Source organism: Mustela nivalis (assembly GCF_964662115.1).
Source record: "Mustela nivalis genome assembly, chromosome: 5".
Taxonomy (NCBI): Eukaryota; Metazoa; Chordata; class Mammalia; order Carnivora; family Mustelidae; genus Mustela; species Mustela nivalis.
In genome coordinates this window covers 156,442,350-156,468,286 of record NC_139024.1, presented here as the reverse complement: position 1 = coordinate 156,468,286, position 25,937 = coordinate 156,442,350, and the positions used below count along the sequence as shown (strand labels likewise).

Genomic DNA, 25,937 nt, shown 5'->3' with positions numbered 1-25,937 from the left:
ATTACAACTCCCCTGAGAATCCACTCTTCTGGCTTCCAATACCTGTGCTTTCCTTGTGCCTGGTTTTGAGTTTTACATGAATAAAGAGTACATTGAATATATAAATTTGAGTAGTATTAACCATTTTGTATATGGTTTCCTTCACTCAACATGTGTTTGTGAGAATCATTCATGTTGTTGTTTGTACTTGTAATTTGTGTATTCTTGTTATTGTAAAGTATTCCAAGACATGATATTTCATAGTTTATTTTTACATCATCTTAAAACCCATATTCTCCAAGGGGGCAGGGGGTTCGTTTTGATTGCTGATAGATCTGAAGTCCCTAGAACGTTGCCTCCTACAGAGCAGGTGCTATATGAGGACCTGCTGGCTTGGAGTCACCCAGAGCCCTACGTCCCCAGCCCCGGGCACCAACGCTCAGGCCTGCAAGTGCTGCATCAGGTCCCTCTCACATCTGTATTTGCCCTTAGCAGCCTCCTTAGCGCCCCCTTGACTTCCTTGTTCCTCAGGGTGTAAATGAGGGGATTCAGCAGGGGAGTCACCAGAGTGTAGAACAGCGCAATGCTTTTGTTCACATCCTGTGAGTAACTGGAGGGGGGCTGGAGGTACATAGAGATGAGTGTGCCAAAGAAGATGACCACCACCAGCAGGTGGGAACCACACGTTCCAAAGGCCTTCCGCCTCCCCTGGGCTGACTTGATTTTCAGGACGGCCCGGGTGATTCGGCCATAGGACACTAAGATGAGCGACAGGGGCACCACGAGAAAGAAGACACTGACTGTGAAGAGCTCAGCCTCGTTGATGGAGGTGTCGGCACAGGCAAGCTTCAGCATCACTGGAACTTCACAGAAGAAATGGTCCACCTGGTTTTTCCCGCACAGGGGAAGAGTCATAGTCAGGGCTGTCTGCAGCATTGAGTTGCTGAACCCTGTGAGCCAAGCAGTTAGCACCAGCCGCAGGCAAAGCTGCGGGTGCACGATGGCCAGGTAGTGCAGTGGGCGGCACACGGCAGCGTAGCGGTCATAGGCCATGACCGCCAGGAGCACACACTCCACGCCCCCGAGTCCCAGGGCGATGAAGAGCTGGGTCACGCAGCCACCATAGGTGATGGTCTTGTCCCTCCCCTTGAGATTGGCCAGCGTCTGAGGGACCGTGCAGGTGGTCAAACAAAGATCCATGAAAGAGAGGTTGGAGAGGAAGAAATACATGGGGGTGTGCAGGCGAGTGTCCACCCGAGACAGAAGTATAATTGTGCCATTGCCAAGAAAGCTCAAGAAGTAGACGATTAGGATGACCACAAAGAGAGGCGTTTCCAGTTGAGGCCTGTTGGAAAAGCCTAGGAGAAGAAATCCAGAGAAGGTGCTCTCATTAGCTCTTTCCCTTGTACTCTGCCTGTGCAAGAAAGGGAACTCCATTGTTTTATCTTGCATGTTCCATCCACCTCTGTTTTCCTAGAGCCAGCAGCTAGAGGCTGGTTGGGAGCTCCAGAGGTTTGCACGGTGCCTTCCTTGTTGGTGAGAAGGGGGCTGATAAATAACCACAGGACAGAAGCATCTTCCATGCTTTAGGCATTGTCCAAAAGATCTGTGCATTTTCTCCCAGGGACTCTCTGGGGTTGACATGTTCATGTTTTCTGTTGAACAGATGAGGGAACTGAGCATGAAGGAGATTCAGTCATTTTCCCAAGGAGACTCACCAGGGTTCAGGCAGACTCTAAGACATGAACTCTTAACCACTAGGGACATTGTCTTTTCATGATGGCATGAATTCTGAAGCTAACTGGAGTTTCTCCAAAATTTAAGTGTACTTGTTCTGAATACGGTGCAAATTTGCAGTGCCCCCATCCTTCTTTGTTTTTCATCAAGAATTGAAGTATATCACACTAGTTCCCTTACTTCTGTTTTGTGTAGAGAAAAAGTGTTCTCTAAAATTGCTTAGGTAATAAAATTTCCCAACACCAATTTTATTCAAGGGAAACATCATATTTTAATGTAAAATCTAGTGAAATGTTTGAGAATGGAGCCTGAAATCATGGTTATTGATTGGGAAGTGCTATTGGGAATGCTCGAAGGATGCATCATGTCCAAAATTCATGTTGCAGGAGGACTAATCCTGAGTAATCATTACTGATACCAATTTCAGCAAAATCTCAGGAAATCACCAATCCAGTGTTTAGTCTTTCTTTCTGTCTTACATTACAACGCCCTTAAAATTTTTTGAATTTAGGGCACCTGGGTGGCTCAGTCGTTTAAGTGGCCAACTCTTGATTTTGGCTCAGGTCATGATCTCAGGATTCTGGGATTGAGCTCCTTGCCCTGGGCTCTACCCTCAGTGGGGAGTCTCCTTCAGCATTCTCTCTCTCCTCCCTGTCCCTCCCCCGGCTCCCTCATTAAAATAAATAAATACATCTAAATAAACAAAACATTTTTAATGTAATGGAGTAAAATATTTTTTCAAGCATTCCATTCTGTACTTCCATAAATGCCAACCTTAGAGGAATCATTTGTTTTCTATTAAAATATTGGGCTTGATCTTAGAAATAACCTCCCTCCCTTCCCCACACCCCATGATACAAGTTTAATAGTAAAGACAACCTAAACAAGAGTAATATCTCATAATATCATCCTAGCCTGGAAAAGAGCCTGGCATGTAGCAGAGTCACAAAAAGTGTTTGCTAAATAAATGAGAATATGGAAGATTAAGACCTTTAACAGTTTATTGAAAGTCCAGGGGTAAAAGAAATTCAGAGAGAACAGCAAAGCAAAGGAAATCTTGAACAATGGATAACAGATAGCCTTGACTATTCAAACTATAGGATTTCTTTTCTTTTTTTTTTTTTTTTTTTTTGTAATCTGTGTTGTCTGGAACTTTGTGGGACTCCATCTTTTGCAAATGTTACTTTTCTTTTAGCAAAATCTATGACCAGGCAAGAGGATATTTGGCCATCTCTCTATTCCGACTTTGCTGTGGTATTCTCGGGCCCCTTCTCCTTTTATTCTTACATCCTTTCAAATGATTGTTTTGATGGCTATTATTACAGTGTTGCCAAAGTACAAAATTAATTTGGGATAATACGTTTCAGAATGCATCAAATGGGAATCAGAATACTTGGGCTGTATGCATAAATCTACCACTAAAAGCGTTGACATTCTGAAGGCTGCTTCCCCACCCCTCCTGCCTGGCTTTCTCTTCTTCCAAGTAAATGAGATGATGCTCCTAACTTTTATTAAGAAATGTAAGGCATAATGCATTTAGGTTTACATTTCAAAGAAGCACCCATCTCAGTCCTTGCATGTTCTTTAGCAATAGCATGGTTCTTAGTTTCTAGATCTTCCACATTATCAGGCCCTCGTCCAAAATATCCAGAATCAGACAATGGGCATTAGTCAGAATTTGTTTTGTCACATGTTCTTGGGACTTACCTCTGCTTCTTCCCTCTCTCCTTGTGGCTTTAAGGATCAGAAAAGGGCTTCTCCATTCCATCATGGTGCCCAGTGGAATCTCTTACAGGGTTTCCAAATAGACTGTTCTTTCTCAGAGAGCACCGACATATCTCGTAACTCAGCCAAGAACATAATTTTCAATGATTTTGTTCTCAGTGATGCAATTGCTTTGAAATGCACTTGATCTGAAACAAGAAAGCATATATTCTGATAAGAAACATGTAAAATTCGTTGTAACTAGAAAAGGAGAATTAAATGGACATAGGCACTTTAGTATAAATTTCAATTTGTGGTATTATTTTCTGAGACTTCCATAACAGAGTGCCACAAGCGAGGTGGCTTAAAGCAACAGGGATTTATTGTCTTGTAGCTCAGGAAGATGAAGTCTAGAATGAAGATCTTGGCAGAGCCTCTGAAGCCAGTTGGGAGAATACATCCTTGGGCCTTTGTAACTTCTGGAGGTTTGTTTGCCAGCAGTTTGGGGTTCCTTGACTTGCAGCCACAGAAGGTCATCTACTGCCTCCATAGGCACATGATGTTCTCCCCTGTCTGCCATTATCTTCTCTTCCTCTTTTAAGAAATACCAGTCATACTGGATTAGAGCACCCGATTGAGTGTAACCTTATCTGAACTTGAACACATTTGTAAAGACCCCGTTTTCACATAAAGTCCCACTAAACCTGAACTGGGTTTAGGATTTCAACACACTTTTTTGGCGGGGGGGGGGGGGCAGGGGGGACAAAATTCAATTCAATAGCAATAGGATATTGCAATTATGCCTGTCAAATTACAACAAATCTTTATTATAAATAGATGCCTGCACACAGTGGTAAGACCAAGGTGTAGGTATTAGTTCTATCTTATTTCAAGTTCTCTTATTCTCTTATTCATATCGCAGAAGCCTTCAGTAATAGCAAAAACAGATCCCCCTATGTGACATGAATATCCATTGAAGGTTTTTCTCCTATGCACCTATTTGTTACACTTTACAGATCTGAAACACAAACACAGATTGCACACTCGTAAGATCCCTAACAACCAGCATTCGGTTTGAGCTGGAAGAGAAAATACTGACATTCTTTCACTTCACCAGTGAAGGGGTGTCCAGTTAATCTGGAAGTCAGATTGCTCTTATCTCTGGAATTTCCTCTAAGGAAATAGAAAACTCACCTATAGACACCAGTTCTGCATGTTACACCAGCACCTTTTGGGGTCCGAGGAATCTGGAGTAAAGGGAACAACCCCAGCTATTAGGAGTATTTGAATGTTAGGGTAAGAATATGGCCTCTTCTTCCAAGGAAGAGTATCAAAGATTACAGATATCCAATTACCTCTTGGAAGAAGCAGGTTGGTCTTTGAAGGGTCAGTACACTTCTATGACCCTGAGAGACTGATACATTGATGACAATGTCTGCAGATGAAAGCTCATGACCGCTGGTCCGCGTGAATGCTGATGCACTCAGTGAATGATGGCCAAGTGGTGTGTGGTCATGGAATTGCAGACAGGTGTTCAGGGCTGAAACAGAACGGAATCCTTAGAATAAACCCAGATTCATGTATTTAAAATATGCCAACCTTAGGATAATCCTTGGCAATGGTGACTCTCAAAGGCAAGGGAAGTCAAAATTGCTCCTCCCTCAGGCTCCGTTAAAGGTAGTACCAGTTCTCTTTACAACTAATGTTAGTGTAAGTTGTCTCATCCCCAGGGTTTACCCATGAAGATTGCCCACTCATTTCAGTGTTTGGGAGCACAAGGAGGAGGATAAATTATAGTGGAATCTATGAGGTCTACGGAATCTGCCCATGAATAAAAGGGCTAATATTATATCTGAGGGATATTTTTATAAATCACCAAAGTCAAAGTACATGCTTTAGCGACTGAGTATGTGTTTATTTTTAGTGGTCCCAGGAGTGTCCTGCCCCATGTAACTCATTAGCCTCAGTTGCAGTATTCAGAGTTTGGTTCCCCAGAGACAGCCAAGGAGGAAGGCTCTGGAGAGGAGACATCAACAGGTCATCAATCTCTTCCTGCCAGATTGATTGGGAGTGAAACTGTAGTCTCTACTTAACTTCCATTTACCAATCCCATTTAATAGTGTTAGTTACAATATATTTTGCTAGTGTTTAAGTTCCTTGAGATACAATTGTCATAACATTGTGTTCATTTTAGGCATACAATGTAGTGATTCAGTTCTTGTATATACTGTAAAATCATCACCACAGTAAGTCTGGTTAACATCTGTGCTGCACATAGTTACCTTTTTTCTTCTTGTGAGGAGAACATTTAGGATCTATCCTCTCAGCAATTTCCAAATATATAATATACTATTATTAAGTATAGTTCCCATGCTGTACATTAGGTCTCCAGGGCCAGACTTTAGATTCTCCATCCTTATTTTCAGAACTATCCTCTTTTCCTACTTAAAAGACAAATTTCTGTGCCTTCCCCCTGTCCCACATTAGTTATAATCTTTCTTTGTTACCGACTCACTAAGGAAAATTATTTTCCAATGGTTTAATCAAGTCTATTACCTTCCAACCTTTTTGAGAACTTATTACTGTTATCTTTAATCTGTTCTTTGTTTAGCTTCTTATATCCCATTATCTCTTTGTTCATTGTCTAAAAATATGCTCCTCTATCCCATCAGAAAAATAAAATCAGAATGGAACTCTCCTCCTTCCCCACTGTCTTCTAGCTATCCTCCTTGTAAATTTTGTCTTTTCGACTGGACACAAAGTATCCATATTTTTTCTTCTCCCATCAACACTTGTACATGCTCTTTTACCATCTTCCCCTACCACTCTGGTGAAGCTGCTTTCTGTAAAATCTTTAATATTCTTCCATTACACAAAACAGATGTCCTCTTACTTGGTGTAATATGGCATTGATGATGTTTCCATCCTTCATGAGATGATACTATCCATTGGCTTCTCTCTGTTCTATTATTTCTTGGGCCATTGATTCTCAGTTCTTTCTCATTGGGCACAAACTTCAATGTTTCGATTTCCCAAGATTCCATCCTTGACTCTCCTCTCTCCACACTCTTCCTGCGATGCTTTGTCATTTCCATGCAGTGAGCTACCATCTGTCTGTAAGATGAATCTCCAATCCATAACCACAGTTTAGACCCTCTATTGAGTTCCATACTAAAGCAAATGGAATCCTGGCTATATACACAGGTATTATTTGTGAACTCTAAAATTTCCATGGTTTTACAATCTGATTATCATGGTCTGAAAGCAGCTGCTTTTCTACACGTTAGATTTTCAAAATCTCAATACCAAACCCTCAACAACCCCAGTGAGAACCACCTGAATTATTCTTGATTCTTCTGTTTTTATCCAAACACTGAAGCTATGCCTTGTTGAATCTCTCTGACATATTTTTAGAATACATTCACTGTCCAGCACATGTTTTTGATTTGTTATCAATGTTATTTCATATCTTTTTACCCTTGCCCAAACCATTTAATTCATCTCCTAAGAGATCCTCCAACCACACCAACTCCAAGCTTCTACAGCATTATCCGAATTATTTTTCCTAAAATTGACACAACCACATCATTCCTTGCTTAAAAATAATCTTGGCAACCACTGTCTACAAGATTAAATAAAAAGCACACCTTTAATATATAAATCTGTGTTTATTCTATGGATCCTGTAGTTGTTAGTTGTGGGAACAAACCTACAATGTATGAATCACTAGGTATACCTTCCCATTTTGGGGCCAACATTCTATTCTATTATGCATTCATTATTCTATTATTTTGCTTCATTTGAAAGATACTATTTTGTCTTATTTTCCCATATATCATATTCCATTATTAATTCAAGACTTTCTTCAAGGATCATAGTCTTTTGTTAATGTTATAGTTGAATGAGTGGTTTTTATTATGCAAAAAATTTCACATCCCCAACATAAAGTTTTGTTCTAGGTTCTTAAACATGGGGACTACATCCACTGTTTGTTAGTGAAAACATCAGCTTCAGGTCTTCCAATGAAGTCCTTTCCATCCGCGCCCCCCGCCCAGCTTTATTGAGGTGTAATTGACAAATAAAACTAAGATTTTTAAAGTGTACAACATGATGTTATACATATACCTTGTGAAAGGATTTCCTCATCGAGTTAACACATCCGTCATCTCATGTTTATCTTTTTGTGTGTGTGAGAACATTTGAGTTCTAGTCTCTTAACAAATTTTGATTATACAATACAATGTTATCAATGATAGACATCATGCTGTATGTTAGATCCTCAGTCCTCATGCATCTTATAACTGAAAGTTTGTACCCTTTTACCAGCTTCTCTTGATTTCTACCCTACCCCCACCAGCAATTCCCCAGGCCCTGGCAAATACTTTTTTTATTGTTTTTATGAGTTGTACTTTTTTCCTCTGCGTGTGAGGAATAGCATGCAGTATTTGTCTTTGTCTCCCTGTCAAACTTATATCTCTTATATCTTATTTCTCTTAGCACAACATCCTCCAGGTACATCCATGTTGTCATAAATGACAGGAGTTCCTCTTTTTAAAAGGCTAAATAATATTCCATTGTGTATATATACCAAATTTCTTTTTTTTTTTTAAGATTTATTTATTTATTTTAGAGGGGAGAGGGGCAAAAGGAGAGGGAGAGAAAGAATCTCAAGCAGTCCCTTTACCAAGTGGGGAGCCCAACATGGGGCTCAATCTCACAGCCCTGAGATCATGACTTGAGCCAAAACCAAGAGTGGGATGCTTAACTGACTGAACCACCCAGGTGCCCCATACCACAGTTTCTTTATGCATTCATACACTGGTGAATTTGGATTGTTTCCATACCTTGGGACAGTGACTAAAACTGCTATAAACATGGGAGTACAGATATCTCTTTGAGATAATGAGTCATTTCCTTTGGATAAACACCCAGAAATGGAACTGCTGGATCATAGGGTAGTTCTATTTTTATTATTTGAGGAACCTCCATACTCTTTTCCATAGTGTCTGCACCAGTTAGTGTTCCCACCAATAGGGCACAAGGGTTTTCTTTCTCCCCATCTTGGCCACCATTTGTTGTCTCTTGTGTTTTTGATAATAGCCATCCTAACAAGTGTGTCCATTGATGGGTGAATGGATAAAGAAGATGTGGTACATACATACAATGAAATATTATTTAGCCATTAAAAAGGAAATCTTGACATCAGCAACAATGATGAACAACAAGTGAACTTTCAGGGTATTATGCTAAGCAAAATAAGCCAGATAGAAAAAGACAGGAAGACAAATACTGTATGATATCATTTATATGCAGAACTAAAAACAAACAAAAGTGAGCTCATAGATACAGAGAATAGATTTAACAAATTGATAGTTGCCAGGTGGCGAGGATATGTGAGGGTGAGCATAATGGGTGAAAGGGGTCAAAGGTATAAAATTCCAGTTATAAAATAAATGTCATGAGGGAATAATGTACAGCATGGTGACAGTAGTTAATAATACCGTGTTGCATATTTGAAAGTTGCTAAGAGAGTAAATGTTAAAATTTCTCAACACAAAAATAATTTATTAACTATGTACAGTGATAGATGTTAATCAGATTTATTGTGCTGATCATTTTGTAATATATACAAACATCAAATCATTATTTTGTACATCTGAAACTCATATAATGTAATGTGAATTATAGCTCAATAAAAAAACCAAGAGAATTATTTTTAAAAGTCTATCAGAGACAGAGAAAGTTATGAAAGCCTCCAGAGAGAAGGAGATCACCCTACAATTCTCAAGTTTCTTAGACCACAGTGTGGATTTTGGCTGCAAATACACACACTGGTATACTTAAAGTCATAAATTTTCAGGATAAAGCCTTCTCCTCACCCACCAGCCTCTCAAGTATTCTCCCAAGTCAAAAGGAGCAAGTTTCTTTTCTGTCTTCTGCACTATGGGTGCATTTCTTATGCACCCTTCCCCCAAGGTGATAGCCTTCTGAGGCCCCAGCTTTGTGTGATGGTCTCTTGTCAGAATTTCTACTTTTGTGGGTCAAGTGGGTACAGAGGGATTTCTAAAAAGAGATACATGTCTTACTATTTGCACATTACATGATCATTTTCATAAGAAAAATACAGGATGATAAGCCTTCTTATTTATTCCGTCAACAAATGTTTACTGAGTCTCTATTACATGCTAACACCTGAATGATTTTGATTGCCGAGGATTCCAAATAGAAGCCAAGGATGTCACTAATGTTTTCAGTCTTTGTAAACATTCTTTTTGTTGTAGAAAAAAGATGACTTGAGACAAAAATATTCTGCTTTACAAAGGTTGAGTTGATTTATAAAAGTTAAATGTGTTCATCACATAGATATGATTTTGGCCAGAAAATAATTAGAAATATGATGTCTGGTATTTGGGATAAGTTTGGATTTGTGGACTATTGGCGTAAGAGAGAAAAATGAAGCAAACTGAACTGATGGGAGTGACTGTGGACGGGAAAGTGAAGGTCTTCAGTGACAGAAACACCTTCTGAGCTGAGAAGTAAATTTGTCCTTACCTGGCTTTACTCCAGGAAACCTCTCCTTTAGCATTCTTTAAAATGAGCTTTACTACTTTTCTGCATGGATACAAAAGGATACTACTTAATGTCATATCCAGCCCATAATCATGCTTAATATGCTTTTTAGGAAAAGAGATATAAATAAATATCTTCAATAAAAAGAAAACAATATAATACAATTATTTGGTTAACTTTTATCTTATGCCTTGCTCCAAAGCTATGTCTAGCAATGTGTCCTTGAAATTTTTAATTGATAATGTAGCTATTTAAAGGTCTTGCCAGGATAAGATGCTTATTCTTTTTTTTAAATTTTTTAATTAACATATAATGTATTATTAGCCACAGGGGTACATGTCTGTGAATCACCAGGTTTACACACTTCACAACACTCACCATAGCACATACCTTACCCGATGTCCATAACCCAACCACCCTCTCCGTAACCCCCTCCCTGCAGCAATCCTCAGTTTGTTTTGTGAGATTAAGGTTTGTCTCCTTCCTGATCCCATCTTGTTTCATTTTTTCCTCCCCCCGCCAAAGACTGCTCTTTGCCTCTCAAATTCCTCATATCAGGGAGATCATATGATAATTGTCTTTCTCTGATTGACTTATTTCACTCAGCATAATACCCTCTAGTTCCATCCATGTCGTCCCAAATGGCAAGATTGCATTTCTTTCGATGGCTGCATAGTATTCCATTGTGTATATATACCACATCTTTATCCATTCATCTGTTGATGGACATCTAGGTTCTTTCCATAGTTTGGCTATTGTGGACATTGCTGCTATAAACATTCGGGTGCACGTGCCCCATCAGATCACTACATTTGTATCTTTAGGGTTAAGTACCCAGTAATGCAATTGCTGGGCCATAGGGTAGCTCTACTGTCAATTTTTTGAGAAACCTCCATGCTGTTTTCCAGAGTGGCTGCACCAGCTTGCATTCCCATCAATAGCGTAGGAGGGTTCCCCTTTCTCTGCATCCTCGCCAGCATCTGTCATTTCCTGACTTGTTAATTTTAGCCATTCTGACTGGTGTGAGGTGGTATCTCATTGTGGTTTTGATTTGTATTTCCGTGATGCTGAGTGATGTGGAGCACTTTTTCATGTGTAAGATGCTTATTCTTAAGGTGAATCAGGGTGAGAAGACTTTTGAATTTTTTTTTAAAGATTTTATTTACTTATTTATTTATTTGAGAGAGAGAGCAAGAGAGAGAGCAAGTGCTAGTTGGGGGGTGGAGCAGAGGCAGAGTGAGCAGACTCCCTGCTGAGCATAGAGCTTGGTCCAGGGGCTTGATCTCATGACCCTAAGATCATGACCTGAGCTGAAACCAAGAGTTAGATGTTCAACTGAGGGAGCCAGCCAGGCACACCTTGAATTTTTTTCTAAGTGAAAATTAATTGCTTGCAACTTTGCACACCCCCATAAGTCTTGTGTGTGATAGAGATCCATGGATGCGTGGCAGCATATACGTGGCTTCCATATTGGTTTTCATTATTGTGGCTTTTAACAATCCCTTCAATAAAATCCATATTTAAAAGTAAGGACATTTACACTCATCATGATAAATTCAGACGCTTATGTTAAAATCTTTACTATATTTCTCAGTCTTAGCGAAATAAGTCAAGCAGAGAAAGACAACTATCATATGATCTCCCTGATATGAGGAAGTGGTGATGCAACATGGAGGCTTAAGTGGGTAGGAGAAGAATAAATGAAACAAGTTGGGATTGGGAGGGAGACAAACCATAAGTGACTCTTAATCTCACAAAAGAAACTGAGGGTTGCTGGGGGGAGGGGGTTTGGGAGAAGGGGGTGGGATTATGGACATTGGGGAGGGTGTGTGCCTTGGTGAGTGCTGTGAAGTGTGTAAACCTGGTGATTCACAGACCTGTACCCCTGGGGATAAAAATATATGTTTATAAAAAATAAAAAATTTAAAAAAAAATTAGATAACTTTTAAGAATATTTTTTAAATGTAAGTGTAGTGGACATGTGATGTGACATTAGTTTCAGATGTAGAATATAATGATTTAATTTATCTATACATTGTGCTATGTTCACCATAAGTGTAGCTACCTTCTGTCTCCATACAACATTATGATATCATTTACTATATTTCCTATGCTGTGCCTTTCATCCCCATAATTTTAAAAAGAATAATATCTTGCCATTTGCAACAACATGGATGGACCTAGAGGTAAATGAAATATGCTGTGTGAAATGAATCAGACAAAGAAAGACAAATATTGCATGATTTTACTTAAATGTGGAATCTAAAAAACAAAACAAAGGAACAAGCAAGCAAACCAGAAACAGATTCATAAATACAGACAACTGGTGGTTGCCAGAGGGGAGGGGGGTGGGGGCATGGATGAAATAGATAAAGGGGATTAAGAAGGACAAGCTTCCAGTCATAAAATAAATGTCACGAAAATGGAAAGTATAGCATAGGGAATATAACCAGTAATATTATAGTAATATTGTATGGGTGACTATGCATATGGTGAGAGCACTGAGTAATGTATAGAACTGGTGACTCCTTCCTTATGCTATACACCTGAAACTAATATAACATTTTATATCAACTGTACTTCAGAATATTATAATAAAAATATGTAATACAGTAATAAAAAACTTTAGGTCCACATTTTGTGGTCTCTTTGATTATAAATATGTTTCACCATGCCTCAGTTTCCTAATCTGTCAATGAAAAGATCTAGAATGGATTATTTGTTTTCAAACTTAAATCCATGTTAAAACTACACAAGACATTTTTTCTTTCTTCTTCTTCTTTTTTTTTTTTAGATTTTATTTATTTATTTGACAGAGAGAACAAGCAGGGGGAATAGGAAGGGGAGAATCAAGCTCCCCACTGAGCAGGGAGCCCAATGCAGAGCTCGGTTGCAGGATCCTGGGATCACAACCTGAGCTGAAAGCTGATGTTAACCAACTGAGCCACCCAGGTGCCCCTTTCAACACAAATATTTCCAGACTTACTAAAATGAGAGCTTCGGTGGTTGGGACTTTAGGATCTATGTTCAAAACAAATGTCTGTCCAGATCACTTTAATATAGCTGATTGTGAAACAAAACAAAGCTCAAATAGTTTAAATATCATAGGCTGTGTTTAGGATAATGACTCCATCTTCTCCAGACAGTGAAATTTGAAGATATCAGAAGACAGAAAGTATTGTATTTTGGCACTCCATTGGCTCAATTCCATGATAAAATGATAATTACACAAAGTACCAATGAGGAAAAAGACCATCATATGATTTTATTTGGGCATAACTTCAGTCAGTCCACAATACTGAAGCATTGATTTATAGTTGTATTGGGTTTTAATTACATGTGACCAACTTGGAAAGGAGGAGGAAAGATGATTTGAAGGGTAGACATAAGATACTATCCAAATTAAAATTTATGTCTAACCTAGTTTATCATTAGCATCATATTGGGGCTTTATAATATATATTCCCAGCTCCATCCCTGGAAATTTTTATTGGGTAGGTTGGAAGATTTAAGTAAATTCTAAAATTACACTTCAAGAATTATTTATTTCTGGTAACTAAGTAAAATAAGCAGACTTTTGGAAAAGTTACAGTCACCTTACTTTCTGGACACAAGCCTACTCAGGGCACCTTTTACATCCTTGTTTCTCAGCGTGTAGATGACAGGGTTCAACATGGGGGTCACCAAATTGTAGAAGAGGGTAAGGAATTTCCCTTGGTCCTGAGAAGAATTATTTCCTGGTTGCATATACATATAGATAATATTCCCATAAAACAGTGAGACCACAGTGAGGTGGGACCCACATGTGTTGAAAGCCTTCCTTCTTCCCGTGGCTGATTTCATGCTCAGCACTGCTAGGGCAATGTAGCTATAGGAGACGAGGATGAGCGCCAGGGGCACCAGGACAATCATTACTGACAAGATGAAAACCGTGCTCTCCACAGCCACAGTGTCCACACAGGCAATTTTTATCAGAGCTGGCATCTCACATAGGAAATGTTTCACCTTACATCTTCCACATCGTGGCAGCCTCATGGTTACTGGAGACATGGCCAAGGAGTTGAGGAGCCCGATACCCCAGGCCACAGACACCAGCTTCCAACAGAGCTGAGGGTGCATAATGATGGAATAGTGGAGGGGCTTGCAGATTGCAGTGAAGCGGTCATAAGCCATGACTGCCAGGAGGACACATTCTGTGCCACCCAGACCCAGGAACATGAATAGCTGGATGGCACAACCCGTGTAACTGATGGTCTTGTCTGGGCCACCCAAGTTGAAAAGCAGCTGGGGGATGGAACTGGTGGTAAAACAGAGGTCTAGGAAGGACAGGTTAGTAAGGAAGAAGTACATGGGCGTATGGAGGCAGGGGTCCAGGCGGGACACCAAGATAATGACAACATTGCCCACCAAGGTCACAAGATAGAAGATGAGAACAAATACAAAGAGGGTCTGCTCTAGCTGGGGTCTGTCTGAGAAACCCAACAAGATGAACCGGTCCTGGCAGCTCTGGTTGGTCATGACAATGGACCATCAATACAGTCCTACAAGGAAGCAGATAGAATCACAATGCACTTAGTGAAGTAGGCTAAGGGACTAAGACCAGAGTAATAGCAAGTGCAAATAATTAAGTAAGATTTCAGTATTCTGTACAGATATAGATTGTATATTTTAGGAAGAATATCTCGTTTTATTAACTTCTTTTGTTTCTTTTTGGATACCAAAAAAAGTAGAGGTCACTAGAATTTTTGGAAAACAGACACCTATGAAAGATAGGAAAAGGATTTTCTAGAGGCAAGATGGCAGAAGGGTAGGGGACCTCATTTCACCTGGTCCCTTGAATTTAGCTAGATAACTGTCAAATCATTCTGAACACCTGCATCAGGCTCTCTGTTCAGCAGGGAGCCTGCTTCCTCATCTCTCTCTGCCTGCCTCTCTGCCTACTTGTGATCTCTATCTGTCAAATAAATAAGTAAAATCTTTTAAAAAAATTTTAGAAAAAGTCTCAAATACACAAACTAAGCTTACACTTAAATAATCTGGAGAAAGAATAGCAAATAAAGCCTAAACCAAGAAGGAAAAGAAAAATAATTAAGATTAGAGCAGAAATCAATGAAATAGAAACCAGAACAGCAGTAGAACAGATCAAGGAACCTAGAAGCTGGTTCTTTGAAAGAATTAATAAGATTGATAAACCTCTAGCCAGACTTATCAAAAGAAAAGAGAAAGGACCCAAATTAATAAAATTATGAATGAAAGAGGAGAGATCACAACCAATACCAAAGAAATACAAACAATTTTAAGAACATATTATGAGCAACTATTGGCCAATAAATTAAGCAATTTGGAAGAAATGGGTGTATTGCTGGAAACTTATAGACTACCAAAACTGAAACAGAAAGAAATGGAAAGCTTGAATAGACTCATAACTGGCAAGGAAACTGAAGCAGTAATAAAAAATTTCCCAACAAAAAAGAGGCCAGGGATAGTTGGATTCCCAGGCGAATTCTACCAAACATTTAAAGAAGAAATATTATGGCAAAAATTAACAAGACAGGAAACAACAAATGTTGATGAGGGTGTGGAGAAAGAGGAACGCTCTTACACTGTTGGTGGGAATGCAAGGTGGTGCAGCCACTCTGGAAAACAGTATGGAGGTTCCTCCAAACGTTAAAAATAGAGCTATCCTATGACCCGGCAGTTGCACTACCAGGTATTTACCCCCCATCCCCAGAAGATACAGATATAGTGGAAATAAGGAGCACATGCACCCCAACGTTCATAGCAGCAATGTCCACAATAGCCACACTGTGGAAGGGCTGAGATGTCCTTCAACAGATGAATGGATAAAGATGTGGTGCATTTATATAATGGAATATTACTCAGCCATCAGAAAGGATGAATACCTATCATTTGCATTAACATAGATGGAACTGGAGGGGATTGTGCTAAGTGAAATAAGTCAAGCAAAGAAAGACAGTTATCATATGATTTCACTCATATGTGTAACACAAGAAATAACATGGAGGACCAAAGAGAAAGAGAGGGAAAACTGAATGGGAAGTCATCAGAGAGACAAACAAACCATGAGAGACTCTAGACATATAGTTTTTAAAAATATATGCTTTATTTATTTATTTTTTTATTTATTTTTTTTAATATATGCTTTTTTTTAATACCCAAGAAAGAACTAAATGCCATATAAGAAAGAAATCTAGGTAAATAATTTTTTTATATTTCAAACTGATCAATTCAAAGGTCATAAATGTGTTCTTTATAAAAACATTTCTATGCACAAGAAAAAACTCAAAATCCTTTTAATACTTCCTGGAACCAAAGATTCCCTTGATTGCATTATGTAATTGAAGAAGTAAAAGTTTTAGTTTCATTTTAATGTCTCAAAGGGATTGCCAAAATCACATACTTTAAAGCACTCAAAGATGATCTTATGACCTATCATGTAAAGGACATTTTTCAACACTTTGAGTTATTCATGATGTCTCCTGTGCTCTATCTACAGAATATGGTGGGTGGGGTTCTTTTTGTTTTGATTTTTGGCTCCACACCTAACACAGGGCTTGAATTCAAGACCCTGAGATCAAGACCTGAGCTGAGATTAAGAGTCAGATGCTTAACCAACTGAGCCACCCAGGCACCCTGTACAGAATATGGTGTTTTGAGTCAGAAGACTTTGACTTGGTGCTATGTGAATTGTCCTGGGAGTCACTTCTAGCTCAGGTGCATAAAGCGCTTTGTGAATCTGCCGGTAACCCCTTTAGTTACCTAAGTAGTTCCTACTAGAGCTCATGGACAAGAAAAAACCAGGAGAGGCAGAGGAGAGAGTGAAGGAGCCACATCTCCACCTCCACCTCTGTACAAGTAGCTCACACATACTGATGTCTTACACCATTACTTTTGTTTGTAAGGGCTTTGCGCGTAATAAACCATGCTAGAGATATTAGTTATTACTCTTATAAGCAGGAAAGACCAGGTTTGTATTATATATGATCAAGACAAGAATTTTTCCCATACTATTTTGAGTTTAAATATTAGAAGTGTTATCAGCAAAGACTAAACAACTTTAGCCAGTTTAAATTAATTACAGCTGTATAGATGACTTGAGAAGCAAACTTTTGACTAGATGCGTTACTCTAAGTGATTTAAAAAGAGCTCTGCTGATCTGTATGTCAATACAGGCTTAGGTCGGAGAAGTTAAGATTATCATCTGTGAAGTAAAAATTACTAAAAACATTTATATTAATAAGTAATTCTGTATTCTATAAATATTTATGGAGCTCCTAATCTCTATCACTCACCATATTACATGCTAGAGATATGCTGCTTAAAAGAATAGATAGTAATTTATCTCATTGATTTATAGTCTAGTGGGAGGAACAAACATTCATTAAAGCTCACACAGATCAATGTACAATCACTAACAATATTATTAAGCCCCTACTTAGTGCCAAGCACTGCACTAAGTATTTTCTTAGACTGTTTTATTTAATCCTCATACCTGAATTTGAAGGATACAGGTACTAAATAACTTACCAAGGACAGTTAGGAAGCTGCAGATGTGGGATTCAGGTCCAGGCCTGTTGGTCAGGCCAAATTTCTACACACAAGACTGAAATAGAAAGATAATTCATTAATCCATGACCTCAGTAATCTTCCATTTGATGCAATTCAGGTGAATCCAATGATTTGAGTCCTTTAATCGCTGGTTTGGTCTCAATTGAAGAAGAATGTCAAAGAAGTCACTGGAAGACAAATCCAGCTAAGGCAATGTCACCAAAACTCAGTTTTCTTAAATAAGTAAGAAATATGTAATTGTTATTGGTTCACAAGTTGCTGGATTTTAAATTTAAATATAAGTGATAAATTCAAACATAACTATATATTGACCAATTAAATTGCTAAAAGTAACCTTTTTTTGAAAACTGGATATTGCAAAGATAACCTAAAATAATTATTGAAAAGGATTATGATTGAAATTATTAGAAAACCAACATGACAATTTATTTTCCCATGATCACAGGGTAACAATAGTTAAACATGCTTTTTGCAATTATTTTAAATCAATAATTATAGAGAATATATAGTATTTTATCTATCACTCTATATTGGCAGGTAGTATTGGTTGCTCTTACTTTTTAATTATCTAAATCAATAATTATGCTCAGAATTATTTATTTTATGTCATAAAATATTTTATATGTTTATATTTTTCTTACTTATGGAACATTAATTTTCTTTAGGTGTCAGGTGGGTGGAAACATGTATGGACAAATGGGAAGAACTGTGATTTTCTGTCTTATCTCTGTGATAAACCAATTTTGCTAATCTCATTCTCCTTTACCTGTTAGGGAGTTAGAGATGTTAGAAAACTTAAGTCAAATTTGACAAGCCAGAGTTAGTGCTGGAAAGACCTCCGAGGTGTCCCATAGAGGATGAGTAGAAGGAAGGCAAGAGAGACAAGAAATTTGCAAACTGGGGCACCTGGGTGGTTCAGTGTGTTAAGCCTCTAGCTTAGGCTCAGTTCATGGTCTCAGAGTCCTGGGATGGAGCCCTGTGTCAGGCTCCCTGCTCAGCGGGGAGCCTGCCTCCCCCTCTCTCTCTGCCTGCCTCTCTGTGTACTTGTGATCTCTCTCTGTCAAATAAATAAATAAAATTTTTTAAAAAAATAGAAATTTGCAGATGTAATGAAAGAAGGTAGAGAAGTCTGAGTTTATCCTAAAAGTTACACAATGAATGGAAGAAGGACAATAATAAGATAGCCAGTAGTATCAGTAAAAGCACCATCAACAGATACTAAAATTGGTAGATTAAGGAATCAAGATATAAATGTATGTTTGGAATTATTATGATGAACTAAAATAGGAATAGTTAAAAACTCCATCTTTGGAGTATGCAGTTTGGTGTTGGAAGATAGCATATGAAATTATTTTTGCTTTTTATGATAGACCTTTTTGTACTTCTTATTGCTTCAACTCTTGTATGTATTATTTTTAATACAAGTATGTATTTTTAAAATGAAAGTTATAGTTACTTAGAAAAATATAAATACAAAATATATAGCTCAAAGCAGTATATTATGACAATTGTTCAAGTCCTAGCTCTACCCCTACTGGTCACACAACATTCGTCAAGATTTTTAGCCACTCTGTTCTCAGTTTTCATATCTGTGAACTAGGAATGGAAAAGTGCAAGCCTGGGACTCCTGGGGACTCAATCGATTAAGTATCCAACTCTTGATTTCAGCTCAGGTCATGATCTCAGGGTCATGGATTTGAGCTCCACATCAGATTTTATGCGGAGTCTGCTTAAGATCCTTCCTCTCCCTCTCCCTTTGTGCCTCTACCCCTGCTAGTGCATGCACTGTCTAAGAAAAAAATTTTTTAATTAAATTTTTTTTAAAAAGTGCACACCTTAAAATAGTATTGTAAGGATGAAGTCATGTACATAATTATATCTCATAACATATTGAACTGTATTGCAACAATGTGATAAAGACTACTTATTTTGTTCTAATTATTAGTATTATTTTCATTAAATTGCTATCTTTCTTTTTATTCCACTGTTAATTCTTGTCTATTCCACTGTGAAATGGAATTGACTGATATGGACAAAAGTATCAAACGTTGTCAATGCCACACAAAGGAAGTATGAGCATTGATAATAGCTCCTATCGCTCAGCACAAATCTTGGGTGTTAGTACTTCTTTGAATTCGGACCCAATTCCAAGTGAATTTATTCTGAGTGATAGCTTCTTTACATTTGACTCAAATACCATTCATACGCTGATGATTGCTAAATCAACAGCTTTTAAAATTTTATTCTGAAATCCAGATCTGCACATTTAACTTCTTCTGAATATCTTGACTTGAGTGACCAACAAATAGTTGAGAGTCAGCGTAGTGCTAGGAGTCCAAACTTGAGCATGGTTTCATATCCTAGTAATGCTATTGAGTATAACAGACCTCAGGCAAGTTATTTAAACACTCTATGCCTCAGATTTATCATCTGTAAAATGGGCATAATAATAGATCCTACTTCAGAGAGTTGTTTGGAGGATGAAATGAGTTAATATGTTAATATTTGGTTAAGAATACAGACACGAAACAAATGTATCTTTTAATTTGTGTGTTGAATTATTTACCAGGGCTTTTTTGGTCTATCAGGCATGCTGACTGTAAACATGTGCAAATATATCCCAATTATAAGTCCAACAAAGCTTCAGTTCTCATGAAGATTGATAAGGCTAAGGGAAATTGTCAGGCTCAAAACATGTGACAAATTTCAAAGAATTACTATGAAATTTTGGAGGCAAAATTTGTACTGAAATTTGGTAGCGTGAGATTTAATGATGCCTTCCTACCATTAAAGTGTCTCCATGTTCTAAGTTCTTGGGAAGGCAGCAAAGTTAGGGTAAGTCCACTTTGGTCAGAGCAATGCTAGTTTGAAGGCTCAGCTTTGTGTGTAACTTTGAGTGATTCAAAGTAGGTATGTTATGGAATTGCTAATTTCGGCCTTACTCTGGCTACAGTGGATTGAAAGAGAGGGATTCTGTCAAAGGTGCTGCGCCTGACCTGCTCTGGGCTGAGAGCTGCAGTAAAGAGAGCGTGCAGCCGCCGAGCCTCCGAAAGATAATCTGCAGCCCTGAGAGATCTATCAGATAAGACATGGGAGGGTGAAGCAGTGTCTTCAAGTTTTCTTCTCCCTATTTGCACAGACGCTCCATGAAATGGGAATAAGAAGAGAAGGAAGAACTTCTGGGTTGGTGGAGACAAGTCATGAGGACCAGGTAAGAAGTTTCTACAGGACCTCATAGTGAACAGGTCTGTTAGGCAAATGGACATCTATCTGCAACCTTCCCACCTTATCAAATCACTCATATCCGATTGTTGCCAAATAGAAATGTATACAACTTTGTTTATCTGGAAAACAAAAAGAACTTTTAGGAAATTTTCAGTTTTTTTTTTTTTTTTTTAATTAAAGTGACTAACTCATCTAGGCACAAATTAAGGCAACATGACACATAGAATGTTGTAAAGATTTGGGAAACAATTCATTTTGTTAATTTATTTTGTTTTGCATTAGTTCATTTATAATTAGAGTCGCTGATCATATGGATACATTAATTATTGATCTATTTAAGAAGTTTAATATAGTCAGCTTATTCTCAAAACTGACTGGTGTGAAGAAATTTTATACAGTCCACGTCTAGAGGTAAAAATAATGATATCCAATAAAATCAACAGAATTTTTAAAAATCAGTAGAATTTTCCTATAGAAAAGAAGAAACTGACTCCTCTTTAGCTTGAATTAGTGAAATCTTAGACTGAGGGAAATTTAATCCAATGTGATGAGTCAGTTACTATGGATGGATTTTTCAAATGTCTGAAAGACTTCTTTTTATAGAAATTTTTCTTATAGTATTCCAGGATAAAGGAAACATTTTGAAGCATATTTTATCCATACAAGTTATATAAAAATGGTACAACTTTACAAATTATTAGCAATTACATGGACAAAAAAATGAATTTAGTCGGCCTATCTCTGACAACATAATGAACATGTGATGAATATGCAGATTCTTGTAGTTTTGCTAGAAGTTCTGGGTCAGAATCCAAGAATCTGAATTCTGTCTGGAACTTTATAAGCATGAATTATTAGTACTTCTTCTGTCTACATGAATTCTACTTCTACAATTATCTGTCTTCTTGCCATTACCAACTATATGAAAAGTCATGCTTCAGTCCAACATTTCCTTCCTCATGTTAATTATCCCTCTGGTCCTCTTTTTTCCTAGATTTGTCAAAGGAAAATACAACCATTAATGATATCATTAAGTGTGACTGCCAATCCTATTTTTGTGGTTCACAGGAAAGTGGATCAGGGTAAAAAAAATTATTATTAGAAAATAAATAAATAATTTAATTACCTGACTCCTCTTAAAGTATCCATGAGAAAATATTGTCAGGATTTACTTCTGTTCTCATTCTTATTTTCTTATTCTTTTTTCTGAAAATTAGCTTTAGTTCTAGGAAGTTGGTTAGTGGTCTCTGTTCTTGAAGATATTTGCCCTTTTGTGACTTTACTTTGTAACTTGCTTGTAACTTGAGCTTGAAAACAAATTCTACAAGGACATCAGAGTGCGAGAGCAGCTGCTCACCAGAGGAGTGTACAATTCACATCTACATCTGTGACCTCAGTTACTATGACCCTCAACTTGTGTTGAGCCAAAAAGAGTACGATTTGTAAAGCCATACTGAGGCTTCAGCACATCTCATACCAGGAGTCTGAGATCAGGTCCTCAGACTCCTAAAGGACTATTCTGAGGTAATAAAGACCATTTATACATTAAATTCTTACCAAATGTCTCAGATTGGAGAAGTGAAAATGCTTTCCTCTCTTCACTAAAGCCTTTGGGGATGTATGTTCCATTGAAGCAATTAGACAAGTTTGCTGTTGTCCAGAAAGGAAGACCAGTGGGACACATAAAAGAAAACTCGTATCTGTGCTTCCTTCAGAGTTTGAGCTTGGGGATGGGGACCCTTGTGTTCACATTGAATAAGATCCCTATTTCCTGTAGCTCACCTCTGAGGCTGAGGAGACTTAGCCAAGCCTGAGAATATCCCGAAGGATTTAATGTTCTTTTAGGTGCCAAATGTTTGTTTTTAGTTTTGACATGATTTGACTTCGAGAAGATTGTAAGATTGGTACAAATAATTTTCTGTTATTTCCTACATTATTTGAGAACACTTTGCTCCATCATACCCAAATACCTCAGTGTACTTCCTACAAACAAGATCATTCTCCTATATAACCATAACACAATTGTCAAAATTATGAAACTTACATTTATACATAACTATGACTTAATTCACACTCCACTCAGGTTTTAACAGTTGTTCCAATAATATTGCTAATAGCAGGGGCGCCTGGATGGCTCAGTGGGTTAAGCCTCTGCCTTCGGCTCAGGTCATGATCTCAGGGTCCTGGGATTGAGCCCCATATCAGGCTCTCTGCTCAGTAGGGAGCCTGCTTTCCTCTCTCTGCCTGCTTCTCTGCCTCCTTGTGATCTCTGTCTGTCAAATAAATAAATAGTCTTTAAAAAAAAATTAAAATATTGCTTATAGCAAAAGGATCCAATCCAGTATAATGCATTGCATTGATTTCCTGTATCTCTTTAGTCTCCCCAATCCAGAAAAGTCCCTCAATCTTTCCTTGACTTCTACGACTTTATACCTTTGAGGAGTACAGAATACTTATTATAAAATAAGCCCAATTCCTCAACACGGGTTTATCTGACATTTCCTTATGATTAGATAGTTTACATATCTTTGGCAGAAATATCATAGAGACCAGGGATGCTGGGTGGCTCAATTGGTTAAACTTCCAATCCTTGGTATCAACTCAGGTCATGATCTTTATAGCTGGAGGACTGAGCCCTGTGTCAGGCTCTGTACTCTGCACTTTGCTTTAGGTTGTCTCTCCTTCTCCCTCTCACTCATTCTCTCTGTCTCTCAAATAAGTAAAACTTAAAAAAAGAAGGAAATATTATAGAGGTTATGCTGTGTCCTCATTGCATCTTATAAAGAAGGCACAAGATGTCAGTTTTGCTCGTAACAGGTGATAGGAACTTTGATTCCTTGATTAAGGTAGCATGTTCTGGATTTCTCCACTTAAAGTTCCTCTTCTTATTGTGATTAAGAAGTATTTTATGGGGCTGTAAATGTAAATATTCCATTCCTCATCACCTTTTCCACTTGCTTTAGTACTTATTAATGTTTCTTGGCTGAATTAAGTAGAATTATGATTTTCTAATTCCGCTGTCCTTTCTACAGTTACTAGTTGGCATTTTACTTAAAGAAAAAAAAATCACTCTTCTTCCTTCTTCCTTTTGTCTCTTTCTTCTCTTTCCCTCCCTCCCCCCTCCCTCTCTCTCTCTTTTTTCTATTCAATATGGATTCCTATTTATTTATTCCTATATTAGTATCATTATTTATTTATATGCTAAAATTTTCCCAGATTTATACTGTAGGAACTCCTCCAGCCTGGCTTCTATGTCCATTTTAAAGAAACATTTATGGGGCATCTGAGTGGATTGGTCAGTTAAGAGTCTCCCTTTGGCTCAGGTCATGATCCCATCCCCGGGTCCTGGGATCCAGCCCCTTGTTGGGCTCCCTGCCGGAGCCTGCCTCTCCCTCTGCCCTTTCCACCCCCATCATGCTCTCACTCTCTCAAATAAATAAATAAAAATCTTTAAAATGAAAAAAGAAAAATAAAGACACATTTACTTTGAAAAGGGATACAGCATAGTATAGAGTTCATGTGCCCTTCATCTGTCTTCTACTACTGTTAAAATTTTATGTAACCATGGTTCTGTGTCCTTTGATCTGTTCCCATCATTCTTTGAACACTTTCTTGCTTTTTAACATAAGATATTCCGGATTCATCTTAACCTTCTCTTGTCCTAACTCTGGACTCAGCCATTTCTGCAAGGAGCCCTAACCCACAAGGATTAGTGGCAATTTGCCTCCACTTTGTGAAATCAGAATCTTTTGCCAGTTTCCAGATATGAGCTAGCACACAGAATGAGAAATCCCGGAACTAGAAAGAGATCAGTTCCCATTGAGAAAGGACGTGCACTGCCACGACGTTGATATGAATTGAGGATCTAGCTGGTCTTCAACAGCAACCTCCTCCGTTCTTCCTTGAATGGTAGTGTGGTAATTTACCAGATTGACTGCATATAGGGAAAGGGAAACTCTCAGAGTTTTCAAGGATTTTTGGCTATGGGGGCCAAGATAACATGGATACCAGAAGACATGAATGCTGTCGTGGGCCCTCTGTTAGAGTGGAAACACATGATGGCCAATTGATGAATAGATCTGGCCCAAGTCCATCTCAAAATGGGTCTGTATTAGTTTTATATTGTGGCTTTAACAAATTATCACAAACTTGGCCGCTGGAAACACCGCAGGTTGATTTACTGGGAGTTCTATGGGTCAGAAGTCCAACATGGGAGTCACTGGGCTAGAATCAAGGTATCAGTGGGGCTGCATTCCTTTCTAGAGGCTCCAGGAGGGAACTTGTGTCCCTGCTGTTTCTAGCCTCTAGAGCTTCCTGTGCTCTTTGGCTTGTGCTCCCTTGCTCTGTCTTTAAAGCCATCATTTGACTGAGTCTTTCTTGTGTTTCTGAGTTTTCGGTCATTGCACTCTCTCTGATCACAGCTGGGTAAGATCCTCTGGTTTTAAGAACTCATGTGATTAGATTAGGCCCAGTCTAGGTAATTCAGGATAATTTCCCCATCCCAAACTCCATATCCCTAATCATTCTGCAAAGTCCCTTTTGTCAAAGATTCTAGTGGCGTCTTTGTGGAGCTATTATTGTGCCTGTCAGACTTCAGTGGGTCCATGGATCGTATGGTGGTCATTTCCTATGCCCAGAGCATAATGGGATGAACTGGTTCACACTGCTTCCTTTTTTTTTTTTTTCCTTACTAAATTGCAGGTTGATTATAAAGGATATAACTCAAGAACAGCCAGATGGAAGAAATGCATAGGGCCGGGTATGGGAAAATGGTGTGGAGCTTCCACACTCTTCCAAGGACACCACAGTCACCACGTATTTATTTAACCCAGAAGCTCTCTCACATTGGTTCTTGACTTGTTGACTGGTGTCCACTGTGGTATAAAAGGCTAAAAGGAGGCCCACTAAACTTTCCCCAACTCCTACCACAATTGTATATCAGAATCAGTACCACATTACAGCTGAAGTGGCAGATTAATAATCTGCCACTAATTAATAATGTCTTAAAGACTTAGAGCAATAGAGATCGTAGTTTCCAACATATCCCTGTTCCATTCACCAGTGGGGCTCCTGCAAACATCAGATGGATTGTCGTGGGTAACAGTGGCTCATTGCAAGTTCACCAAATGGCA

At 38.3% G+C, this 25,937-nt stretch overlaps 1 protein-coding gene and 1 pseudogene across 2 annotated transcripts; both read right to left on the bottom strand.

Annotated features, from left to right (window-relative positions):
• Window positions 1-438: 438 nt before the first annotated feature.
• Window positions 439-1,431, bottom strand: LOC309865175 (putative olfactory receptor 2B8 pseudogene; annotated as a pseudogene). Its single transcript has one exon. The product of its transcript is annotated as a putative olfactory receptor 2B8 pseudogene (transcript).
• An 11,799-nt stretch (window positions 1,432-13,230) lies between these two features.
• On the bottom strand, window positions 13,231-22,313 carry LOC309865357 (olfactory receptor 2W3-like). Its single transcript, XM_082731625.1, has 3 exons — window positions 21,932-22,313; window positions 17,539-17,614; window positions 13,231-14,531 (listed from the first exon to the last, which is right to left on the bottom strand). Exon 3 carries the CDS (start codon window positions 14,506-14,508, stop codon window positions 13,588-13,590), a length of 921 nt encoding a protein of 306 aa, XP_082587751.1. The 5' UTR covers window positions 14,509-14,531; window positions 17,539-17,614; window positions 21,932-22,313; the 3' UTR covers window positions 13,231-13,587.
• Window positions 22,314-25,937: the final 3,624 nt, after the last annotated feature.

What these genes read in the sequence shown, in the direction of transcription:
- LOC309865357 (XM_082731625.1), bottom strand. Translation starts at nt 14,508, where the DNA reads ATGACCAACCAGAGCTGCCAGGACCGGTTCATCTTGTTGGGTTTCTCA.